The 12,154-nt window shown below is 43.2% G+C and overlaps 1 protein-coding gene across 1 annotated transcript; it reads left to right on the top strand.

Annotated features, from left to right (window-relative positions):
- The first annotated feature begins 7,348 nt into the window (after nucleotides 1-7,348).
- On the top strand, nucleotides 7,349-11,507 carry LOC137002794 (uncharacterized). The gene is made up of 4 exons (XM_067362685.1): nucleotides 7,349-7,415; nucleotides 10,130-10,441; nucleotides 11,013-11,357; nucleotides 11,440-11,507. The coding sequence occupies exons 1-4, from the start codon at nucleotides 7,349-7,351 to the stop codon at nucleotides 11,505-11,507; spliced, it is 792 nt and encodes a 263-aa protein (XP_067218786.1).
- Nucleotides 11,508-12,154: the final 647 nt, after the last annotated feature.

The raw sequence follows: 12,154 nt of genomic DNA, 5'->3' as shown, positions 1-12,154 counted from the left end.
CATCATTAAATAGAGCAGCAACACCACCACCTCTCCTAACAGCTGTGCAGACACTCATAAAAGTAAAGTTAGGAGGGGCTGTTTCATTCAGGATTGTTGAACTGCAACTGTCTTCAAGCCATGTTTCATTTAGAAGCATAAAATCTAGGTTGTTTGTGGTTATTAAGTCATTGACTAGAAGTGATTTATTTTAAAGTGAGCGGATGTTAAAAAGTGCGAACTTAACAGTCTTACTTTCTGTCTCTACAGTAATCTTAGTTTGACGTGTAATAGGTAGCAGATTAAATGGGTTTGCCAAACGGTTTGAGAAGGCCTTAGGCTTTCTATAATGTAATAAAACAGAAATAGAGAAAGCATCAGGCACACTGGGTTCCCGCTTGTTCTGTAAACATTTGACAAAGTCACTGTTATCATAGCGGGGACCCAACACACATCACTGAGGGCTGTTATCGGTTGTTTTTGGTTCACCTAGAACAGATGGAGGAGGATGTGGGCCCTGGCGTTGTGGCAGGGGCCGAAGAGCTAGTACAAATTCTGTATGGTGTCTTGGTGGCCTCCCTTGTCGGTGATATTGTTTATCCTATGGTGTGTTGTAGTGTTACTTTGGTGATTAAACTCCTTTCTATGCTAACCGTGTGTTAACCTCACTGTTTTGGTCCGATAATAACCGACCGAAACAGTAAGGTCTTCAACAACTTAAAGTGTGGGCCTCTTCCTGGTTCCTGTGCCTCCTAAGAACCATCAATGCATGCTCCCAGTGGCGGAACACTTACGGACTAGGGAAACAAGATGGCGCCGCAAATGGCATGCTTAGCTCTTCAGTGTTTGTACTGTTTTTGTTAGTTTTTTCTATCTTTTGTTTTTAAAACACCATCAGTTTTACCAGGGATGAACTGCTGAACATTCGGCAGTACACACCACAAAAGGTGGTGTTCAGATGTAACGGTGTTAAAGAAGATGTGTTGTCCAGATCTTGAAACACTCTTCACTAACTGCAAAATGTTCTATTCGCCGCAGGAGTTTTGCTCGTTCATTCTGGTGAGCGTCTAAATTCCTCCGCAAGCGCACGTGAGCTCGGCTTTACAGATACTCGCTGATATGATCACAGAGAGCAAGCAACAACACTCGGACTCTGTTCTAATCATTCTCGGTGACTTTAATAAAGCGATTCTCTCACGTGAACTGCCTAAATACAGACAGCATGTTACTTGTCCCACCAGAGACAGTAATACACTGGATCACTGTTACACAGCAATAAAGGCAAGGCAAGGCAAGGCAATTTTATTTGTATAGCACATTTCATACACAATGGTAATTCAAAGTGCTTTACATAAAAAAGAATAATAAAAATAGAACATAAGGAATAGAAATAACAGTAAAAACAAAGAATTTTGCTATCTGGATGGAAGAGCTAGGAAGTCTCAGGGAGTTTGTTGTTGTTGCTGTTGTCGTCCATCAGAGTTGGATCTAAACAGATCCATTCATCAGAGCAGATCAGAATGGATCTTCCTCATCCAACAGGACTGCTACCTGTTAAGGCACTTCAAACTGATAAACATAGTTTCAATCTCCCCTTTTGCCAAGACACCTCAAACTGCACCACACAGCCCTAATCCCCCTTCCGGAGATATCTTACTTATGGAACGCAGTTCAAATTTCCCCTTTGGAAATTTCCCCCTTTGGAAAGTGTCCTGACTGTAATCCAGAGATATCTTAACCATGCACTACAGCTTAAATTTCCCCATGGTTTGTCAAATTTACCAAATTTTAACCTAATCAATTTCTTCCTAATTCTCCCAGCTCTTTCAACCAGACAGCAATAATGCATTAAAAGTCAGAATAACAAGATGATACATAAAATGAATTAAAACAGGAAAAGGAATTAAAAGAATAAAAAGATGATACGTATAAAATAAAGTGCAAACAGTTCGGACATAGCACAGTGATCAATCAGCAAATGCATAGATAAAAAGATGTGTTTTGAGTCTGGATTTGAATGTGGCTACTGTTGGAGCACACCTGATCTCTTCTGGAAGCTGGTTCCAGCTGCGGCTGGCATAACAGCTAAAAGCAGACTCTCCTTGCTTTGAGTGAACCCTGGGTATTTCTAAATGACTTGATCCTGATGATCTGAGTGATCTGTTAGGTTTATATTCTATGAGCATATCTGCAATGTATTGAGGTCCTAGGCCATTGAGTGATTTATAAACAAGTAACAGTACTTTAAAATCAATTCTAAATGCAACTGGAAGCCAGTGCAAGGACCTGAGGACTGGTGTGATGTGTTCATGTTTTCGGGTTCTGCTCAGAATCCTGGCAGCAGCGTTCTGTACGAGCTGCAGTTGTCTTATGGTCTTTTTGGGAAGACCAGTGAGGAGCCCACAATAATCCACCCGGCTGGTGATGAAAGCATGAACAAGTTTCTCTAAGTCTTGACTGGAGACAAAGCATCTAATTCTTGCAATATTTTTCAGATGATAATACGCTGATTTAGTTATTGTCTTTACATGGCTACAGAAACTCAGGTCTGACTCCAAAATCACACCAAGATTCCTGACTTGATTTTTAGTTGTTTGACCCCTAGAGTGAAGGTACATGTTCACTTTGAAAACTTCATCTTTGTTTCCAAACGCAATGACTTCAGTTTTGTCTTTGTTTAACTGAAGGAAGTTTAGACACATCCAATTTTTAATTTCATCAATGCACTGGCACAGGGAGTCAATGGGGCTGTAGTCGTTAGGTGATAGGGCTAGGTAAATCTGGGTGTCATCTACATAGCTGTGATATGCAATTTGGTTTTTTCTCATTATTTGGCTCAGTGGCATCATATATAGTTTGAACAGGAGGGGTGCGAGTATTGAACCTTGAGGGACTCCGCATATCATGGATGTCCACTCAGACTTATGGTCACCGATACTCACATAACTCACATTTCTCATCATTTGGCTCAGTGGCATCATATATAGGTTGAACAGGAGGGGTGCGAGTATTGAACCTTGAGGGACTCCGCATATCATGGATGTCCACTCAGACTTATGGTCACCGATACTCACATAATAACCTCTCCCTTCTAAGTATGACCTGAACCATTTTAGGACCATCCCAGAAAGCCCAACCCAGTTTTCCAGCCTGTCAAGAAGAATGTTGTGATCGACAGTGTCAAACGCAGCACTGAGGTCAAGTAGAACCAGCACTGTTAATTTACCTGTATCTGTGTTAAGGCGAATATCATTTATTATCTTTATGAGTGCTGTCTCTGTGCTGTGATGCGGTCGGAAACCAGATTGAAAGTTATCAAAGTATCCATTCAAGCTTAAGAACTTGTTCAGCTGATTGAAAACAACTTTTTCAATGATCTTGCCTATGAAAGGAAGATTTGAGATTGGCCTGTAGTTGCTCAATATGGTGTTATCCAGATTGCTCTTTTTCAGGAGGGGCTTAACAACTGCAGTTTTCAGGGATTTTGAAAGGATTCATATCACTCTGTCCCACGGGCAGCTTTGGGGCTCTCTGATCACTGTTTAGTTCATCTCATACATCTCATATATAAAAATGTACAATTCAGATTTTGATCTCCATATACATTTACATATATATATCTTCCAAGGGGTTTTTTCCCTCCTAGGACTTTTTTTCCCAGTGCTAGCACGCTGGGTTTTTCTCCTAGGGGGTTTTTTCCACCCCTGGAAGTCAGCCGACATTGGCTTAATGTAGCACCATCTTGTATATGTTACATATTACCACGCTTGTTTGTACAGTTTTAACCACTTCCCTTTTTTTTTCTGTGCTTCTAATATGTAAAGCTGCTTTGAAACAATTACCAATTGTAAAAGCGCTATATAAATAAATTTGACTTGACTTTGACTCATACCGACCTACAGGCAGAAACTGAAATCAGCTAAACCTGTAGCAAAGACTGTAAAGAGATGGACCACCGAAACAGAGCGGGCTTTACAAGCTTGTTTTGAATGGACTGATTGGAGTGTTTTTGAAGCTGCTGCCACCAATCTGGACGAGCTCACAGAGACTGTAACTTCATATATCAGTTTCTGTGAGGATCTGTGCATTCCTACAAAGACTCATTTAACTTACAACAATGACAAACCCTGGTTCACTGCAAAACTCAGCCAGCTCCGTCGGGCCAAAGAAGATGCTCGCAGAAAAGGGGACAGAGTCTTGTACAAACAGGCCAAATACACACTGGAAAAGGAGATCAGAGTGGCAAAGGGGAATTATTCTGATAAGCTTCGGAATCAGTTCTCTTCTAATGACACAGCTTCTGTGTGGAAAGGTCTGAAAGTTATCACCAACTACAAGACACCATCCCCCAGCTCTGTGGAGAATCAACAACTGGCAGACGATCTGAACGACTTTTATTGCAGGTTTGAAAAATCACCATTAACACCTCCAACAACCCCCCATTCCTCCACTTCAGTTCAGTGAAGATGATGTGCACCAGGTCTTCAGAAAGAACAAGAGAAGAAAGGCACCAGGCCCAGACAGCGGTTCACCAGCCTGTCTGAAAACCTTCACTGACCAGCTGGCCCCCATCTTCACACAGATCTTCAGGGTTGTGTCCTCTCCCCACTGCTCTTCTCCCTCTACACCAACGACTGCACCTCTAAAGACCCCTCTGTCAAGCTCCTGAAGTTTGCGGATGACACCACACTGATCGGCCTCATCTAGGACGGTGACGAGTCTGCTTACAGGCTGGAGGTTGAACAGCTGGCTGTCTGGTGCAGTCTTAACAACCTGGAGCTCAACATGCTCAAGACAGTGGAGATGATCGTGGACTTCAGGAGAAACCCCCTTGCTCTCCCCCCACTCACCATCATGAACAGCTCTGTGGCAGCAGTGGAGTCATTCAGGTTCCTGGCCACCACCATCTCCCAGGACCTGAAGTGGGAAAACCACATCGAGTCCATTGTGAAAAAGGCCCAGCAGAGGTTGTACTTCCTTTGCCAGCTGAGGAAGTTCAACCTACCACAGGAGCTGCTGAAACAGTTCTACTCTGCCATCATCAAATCCATCCTCTGCACTTCAATTACCGTCTGGTTCAACTCAGCTACCAAATCTGACCTCAGAAGACTACAGAGGGTAGTCCGGTCTGCTGAGCGAATCATTGGCACAACCCTCCCCACTCTCCAAGAACTGTACTTATCCAGAGTGAGAAAAAGGGCAAAGAAGATCACTCTGGACCCCTCACATCCAGCACACTCCCTCTTTGAACTGTAGCGTCAACTTTGCAATCTGGTTGACGCTACAGAGCTCTGAGCACCAGAACGACCAGACACAGGAACAGTTTCTTCCCTCAAGCAATCCATCTCATCAACACTTGACAAACATGGAACACACAACACTATTATACATTATTTACTTAAAACAGTTATTTATATTTCAAATTTGCACACATAACTGTACATACAAATTGTTTATATTATATATAGTTTTTTGCTTTTTTTTGCACTTGTCTATCTTGTAAATTTGTAAATTTGTATATTGTTATTTTATTCTCTTTTATTATGTTTCTTTTCTTGTCGCTGTCACTCTGTTGCACTGTGTAGCTTCTGTCACTAAAAGAAATTCCTAGTATTTGTAAACAACATACCTGGCAAAAAAGCTCTTTCTGATTCTGACTTCAAGACCGGTCGACCGCCCACTGGAGAAGTATGTGGAGGAATTTGCAGAGCTTTCTTGTCAGGTGAGCTGGCCAGATACAATTCTTAACTCCTGCTTTCTGAGGGGTCTGGACGAGGATACGATTTGGTATATTGAACCTGAATGTCTCTTTTCCTTAGTCAAGCCTATTAATTTGATTCTCTTTCTAAATGGTTCTGAGTTCGAAATTGAAGAGGTACAAAAGGAATCGTATTCACTTCATCCAGTCCTTTCAGAAACACGGGCAGCCTGGCCAGTTCACCAGCCACCGATTTCCTCCACCTACCGCTCCAGTGGGTATTCCCATGTATTTCTGCCAGACCCTAAACTATGCCAAGACAGCATGAAGTCTGCCGCCGAGCAGCCCAAGTCTCCAGTGAATTCTACTGCTGAGCAACTCAAGCCTCCAGTGAATTCTGCTGCCAAGCAGCCCAAGTCTCCAGGGTGTGAAGAAAATTACTGGCCCATAGACTTTTGGACAGAGCCAGTCCCAGTTGTCCATGAGCCAGCTCCAGCCTTCCGAGAGCCTGCTCTTATTCTACACGAGCCCGCTCCAGCCTTCTCCACGAGCACACTCCAGCCTTCCACGAGCCCGCTCCAGCCTTCCACAAGCCCATTCCAGCCTTCCACAAGCTCCCTCCAGCATTCCACGAGCCCGCTTCTGCCTTCCACGAGCCCGCTCCAGCCTTCCACAAGCCCGCTCCAGCCTTCTACGAGCCAGCTCCAGCCTTCCACAAGCCTGCTCCAGCCTTCCACAAGCCCGCTTCAGCCTTCTACGAGCCAGCTCCAGCCTTCCATGAGCCCGCTCCTGCCTTCCACGAGTCCATTCCAGCCTTCCACGAGCTCCCTCGCTCTTATTCTCCACGAGCCCGCTCCAGCCTTCCACAAGCCCGCTCCAGCCTTCTCCATGAGCACACTCCAGCCTTCCATGAGCCCGCTCCAGCCTTCCATGAGCCTGCTCTTATTCTCCACAAGCTCTATCCAGCCTTCCACAAGCCAGCTCCATCCTTCTACGAGCCAGCTCCAGCCTTCCACGAGCCCGCTCCAGCCTTCTCCACGAGCACACTCCAGCCTTCCACAAGCCCGCTCCAGCCTTCTCCACGAGCACACTCCAGCCTTCCACAAGCCTGCTCCAGCCTTCCACGAGCCTGCTCTTATTCTTCACGAGCCCGCTCCAGCCTTCCACAAGCCTGCTCCAGCCTTCTCCACGAGCACACTCCTGCCTTCCACAAGCCAGTTCCAGCCTTCCACGAGCCTGCTGCAGCCTTCCACGAGCCCGCTCTTATTCTCCACGAGCACGCTCCTGCCTTTCACGAGCCCATTCCAGCCTTCCACAAGCTCTCTCCAGCCTTCCACGAGCCCGCTCCAGCCTTCCATGAGCCCACTCTTATTCTCCACGAGCACGCTCCTGCCTTCCACAAGCCTGCTCCAGCAGCCGACGAGTCCGCTCCAGCAGCCGTCGAGCCCGCCTCTCCGGCTCTCAACGAGCCCTCTCCGGCCTTTAAGCCCCCTCCAACCCTTCAACACGAGCCAGCCCACGAATCCTTTCCTGCCACCAAGGAATCCCCGAGGAAAATTTTGAAGGGGGCCATGTACCCATGGGTGGGGAACTCATGAGCTAGATTTCGGTGTGGCCATGGCCTTCCGAGGCTCCAGACCCGCCATGGCTGCCCACGGCCTCTGATCCGCCATGGCTGCCCAATGCTCCGGATCCACCCTGGAGACCTCCGCATCTGCCTGCACTCCCCTCCCTCAAGGTTAGGTCTCCAGGGTCCCCACCCCCCCTCCCCAGTTGTTCCATCTACGGCGCGAGGCCGCGCCTACCAGGAGGGGGAGTTAATGTCACAGATCCCCTTTGTCCCGGACTTCATCATCCTCCCCGTCTCACACCTGCACGTACTTCCCTGTCAGCTCACCATCAGCATGGATTCCCCTCACCTGGATCACCTCATTATTCTCACCCTTATAATGGACTCACTCTCTGCACTCCTTTGTCGGTTATATTGCTTATCCTATGGTGTGTTGTAGTGTTACTTTGGTGATTAAACTCTGTTCTGTGTTGAAGTCCGTGTCTGTGCTCTCTCTATTACGCGTACACGTAACAACTGTGGTATGGTGTCAATAAATATCAATTCTAGCATGATGTCATCTGTCAGATCAGAGGAAGTTCTTTTTTAGACACTACCCGCCCTTCCTGTCTAAAGGAACTATATAATGAAGAGAAAGACTGACTGAAACAGAAAATGGCTGATAAGTGTGATCTGTGTCTGCTGGGACTGATCATTCTCTCTTCACTTCTCACAGGTAAAGAAATCTGGATTTTCTCTAAAGACATTTAGTGGAATTAGAATGCACTGTAAAAAAAAGAAAAGTAATTTGCCGGCAGCTGGGGTGCCATAAATATTCCATAAAATAACAGAAAAGAAGGGTCTCATAAAAATACAGTAATTTTCTGGTAATAAAATACAGTTTATAATCGGAATTTTACTTAAAATCTTCTGTATTTTCTTTAACTTTTTAAAGGGTTAGTTCACCCAAAAATGAAAATTTGTGATGTGAATCAGTTCTGCATACAACACATTTTGATAGAATTCTTCTTATAGCTGCACTCACTCCAGGGATCCAATATCACTGTCAAAGTGTTGCCAACATGAAGTTCCATCCACTATGTCCTACTTCTTCATTAATTTGTTGCAGTATCTAGTTAGAGATCTGTAAGTCTTTAGCCAATATGATTGGGTGATTAGAGTCTTCGGGAATCAATGCTTTATCAAGAAGTCCACCAACCCTGATGATATCAGACTGCAGAATTGGATTAAGACTATAGAGAGGACTATTTCGTTTGACAACTCCATTCTTTCATCATTTAAAAAACGTTGAGATCATAAAGGGCGTTAAGCATTTTTCACTTTAAGCGTTTTAGAATATCCCCACGACTGGAGACGCGATGCGACAAAATTTTCTACTGTAACTGACGCATCATTATGTTTAGGAAATATGAATGTGAAGTGAATTTGTGGACTTGATGCACTGATCAATATGCTTGCGTCGACTTCACTGTAGCCTATATGTGCACTGCTTCCTTTCCGTGTTTTGACGGTGCCCGAATCTCAATCAAACACAAACTCTTATCAGCCACATTTACCAGATGATTAAAAATGCAAAATAACAAGCGCTTCCATTTCAGAGTCCCTGTTATCAGATCTGTTGAAGATGTTGTTCATGTTTGCCAGTGCAGGACATTTTACAAATTCAGACCAGACTATGTTCTACAGCCATGTCTGGAATAAAGAGTAGCCTATCCATGTCACACAGTACAGTTAGGGTGATATTATATGACTTAACCCCTGATATAAGATTTTGGCCAGATTACCCATCCAAGTCATTCATCCCAGTATCAGTAGTAGGCTACATTTATTTTGTATTTTGGGCACACCACAAGGTGTCACTATGGCCTCAATGCTTCACTCTCACCTACTCTGAGCTCGATTGCTATATTTGAGGTAAACCACCATTTTCTATCTGTATATATAATATATATTTTTATGCTTTTTTTTAAGTTTCTTTGTATATTTATTTATGTATTTATTTATTTTTAATTTTGGCAGACTTGGGATTCCATAATAATCCCTTTCCTTTCACTTTCTATTTCTCAATTTCTTCCCATAAAACTGTGCTGTATCGCAAAATGTATTTATTAAATTAATCTGCTCTCTCTCTCCGTTGCTCTTTCTCTCGGGCTGCGTTCCACTCCAGTTTTAGACATGCACTCACAAACTTCCCTAAGCACTTCCCCTCGGGGCGAATCCCTGCCACCATTTTGAAGTGCGTACGAGGGAAATTTATATGGACGGACCCTCGCTCCCTTGATTTTGACAGATGGAGCGAGTCTACTTCATATGTACACTTCAGGCAGCATCTATAACCTATAGTGCAACACGATTGTGATGTCACACAATTTTGTAAGGGGAAAAAATTAAATAATAAATCAACTCCATAGCAGATTCCAAGTGATCAAGGGCTTAGGACATTCCAATTCAGCCCATTGCAAAGTTTCCACCAGTAGTGGGCACTCGTAAGCGTAAGCAATGACGTACATCTGAGTCAACGAGACTGAGGGAAGTTAGCAAGGAAAGGTCATAAAGTAATGAACTGGAACGCAGCCTCGGTCTTGCTGTCAAAGTAACCATGGTTATGTATAGCTTATCCTGCTAATATGGTGGCGCCTTTCCAAAATGCAACACGGAGTGAAAATATTGTGACATAACTCCTCATTCTCTATAAAAAAATTCTAAAAAACTGAAATTTTATTTTATTTCACAGATGGTTTTTTTTACATTATTTTATGGTGGATAGTGTTTATGGGGAAAAATACTTTAAATATTCTGCTTTTTATACTGGTATGTTTTATGTCTTCATTTATGAATATATATATATATCATAATGATCACTCAAATATACTGTGTTCCAGGAACCAGTGGAGTGGATCATGTGTTCATCAGTTCTGGTGAAAATGTCCGTCTGCCCTGTAATAATGATCTTTCTGACTGTAACTCAACTACATGGATCTATGAGAGATTCAGATATTCAGTAGTTAAACTGATTGATCGAGGAATAAAGAATAAAGACACAGAGAGACATGAGAGACTGAGTCTGGGGTCTGACTGCTCTCTGAACATCAAGAACATCACAGAAGAAGATTATGGATTATACAGATGCAGACAATATGTGAATGACAAACAACAAGGAACTGATGCAGATGTTTATCTGCATGTTCTTCATGGTAAGTTTACGATAATGTGATCAATTAAAAAAAGACAGATTCTTCCTTTAAACTCACATGATGATTGAAGAGTCTGTCCATACCGGCGTGATGAATACGATCCTCAACTGGATGGAACTGAAATAAATACTTTGATTGTTGCGATCCTATCAGACTTATGATAGCAACCTGATTCGTAACAAAGCACTGTTCGCCAGAGGAGAACTGGCCCCCCGACTAAGCCTGGTTTCTCCCAAAGTTTTTTTCTCCATTTTAACACCTATTTGCCACTTGTTTGCCACCTGATGTCACCTGATGGAGTTTGGGTTCCTTGCCGCTGTCGCCTTTGGCTTGCTTAGTTGGGGACACTTGACATTTGACTTGACATTTGATATTCAACAGTTTTCTTGACAATTATTCAACAGTGCTTTGATCTGCCTGCATTGACACTATTCTTTATTAAGAGCTGCTGTGCAGCCAAAATTATGTACCAATTATCAATGTAAAGCTGCTTTGACACAATCTACATTGTAAAAAGAGCTATATAAATAAAGGTGACTTGACTTGATTTGTGTCTTGTGTTCAGTTTCAGTGTCTCCATCATCATCATCATCATCATCATCATCATCATCATCATCCTCACAGACTGAGATCAGTCCAGGTCGCTCTGTGACTCTCTCCTGTCAGATGGATTTATATTCTAGATTCTCCTGTTATTATTGGGTCCATTATGAACGACTTCAGCTGTTGTGGGTGAATCAGGCTGGTGTTGATCTGAAGACAGACTCCAGATATCAGATATTATTCTCATCAGATCACTGTATCATCACTCTGACTACAACACTCCTGAATGAAGATGACAACAGAGAGTGGAGATGTCAGCTTACTCTCAGAAATCAACTCCAGACCTCAGTCAGATACACTGTCAAGTATTCAGGTGAGAAACAACTATTACTACTGTAAAATATGATGTTAATGTCCTACAGATGAACATCTGAACATTCATCTTCTGATTCCAGTCAGCAGCTCAAACTCTGAGAAGAAATCAAGCCAAACTACAGCAGCAGCTCCTACACAAGGTTCATGATCACATGATCACTGTCACACATCATCAGTCTCTCACTTCACTGGTTCACACTGGCTTTAATTCATCCATCCTTTCATTTGTACAGAGAATCAGAAGTCATTAAATACTCCAAACTCTGAGAGGACAGCAGCTGCACAAACACCTGGATTTACTGAACAACAAGGTGTTTATTCATGACTTTCTTATTTCAGTGGTTCAATTACTGAGAAAGAGAGTATTTTGTAGACCTCAATCATTCACTTTCTCCACGCAAACAGGAAGTTAGCTTAAAAGCCAAGAGTACATATACTAGAGTAAATATACTCCATCATATATGATGATGATGATGATGTTTGTATGTGTCATGATGTGTTGAAGTGAACTAACAGACGTGATCCACAGGTCCAGCTGACACAGCATCAGAAACTGAAGTCAGTGTGACTGCTGGCTCATTATTCAGAGGTACGACACGTTCATTTCTACTGACAGCTTTACACCATTAAACTATCAGTCAGTCTGTAAATGCTTCATCAATAACTGTTCATAGTTGAATCCCCTTGACTTCAGTCATGTCCAGTTTCTCTTCTTCTTCTTCTTCCACACATGTTTCCTGCATTGATTGTGATGATTGTTGAGATGGCAGTGTTTGCTGCTCCTACTGTGATTCT

Source organism: Chanodichthys erythropterus, chromosome 3 (assembly GCF_024489055.1).
Source record: "Chanodichthys erythropterus isolate Z2021 chromosome 3, ASM2448905v1, whole genome shotgun sequence".
Taxonomy (NCBI): Eukaryota; Metazoa; Chordata; class Actinopteri; order Cypriniformes; family Xenocyprididae; genus Chanodichthys; species Chanodichthys erythropterus.
This window is presented reverse-complemented; position numbering and strand designations above follow the sequence as displayed.

What these genes read in the sequence shown, in the direction of transcription:
- LOC137002794 (XM_067362685.1), top strand. Translation starts at nt 7,349, where the DNA reads ATGGCTGCCCAATGCTCCGGATCCACCCTGGAGACCTCCGCATCTGCC. An exon ending in CTGCACTCCCCTCCCTCAAG is followed by an intron (nt 7,416 to 10,129) that starts GTTAGGTCTCCA and finishes ACTGTGTTCCAG; the next exon opens with GAACCAGTGGAGTGGATCAT. An exon ending in TTATCTGCATGTTCTTCATG is followed by an intron (nt 10,442 to 11,012) that starts GTAAGTTTACGA and finishes GTTCAGTTTCAG; the next exon opens with TGTCTCCATCATCATCATCA.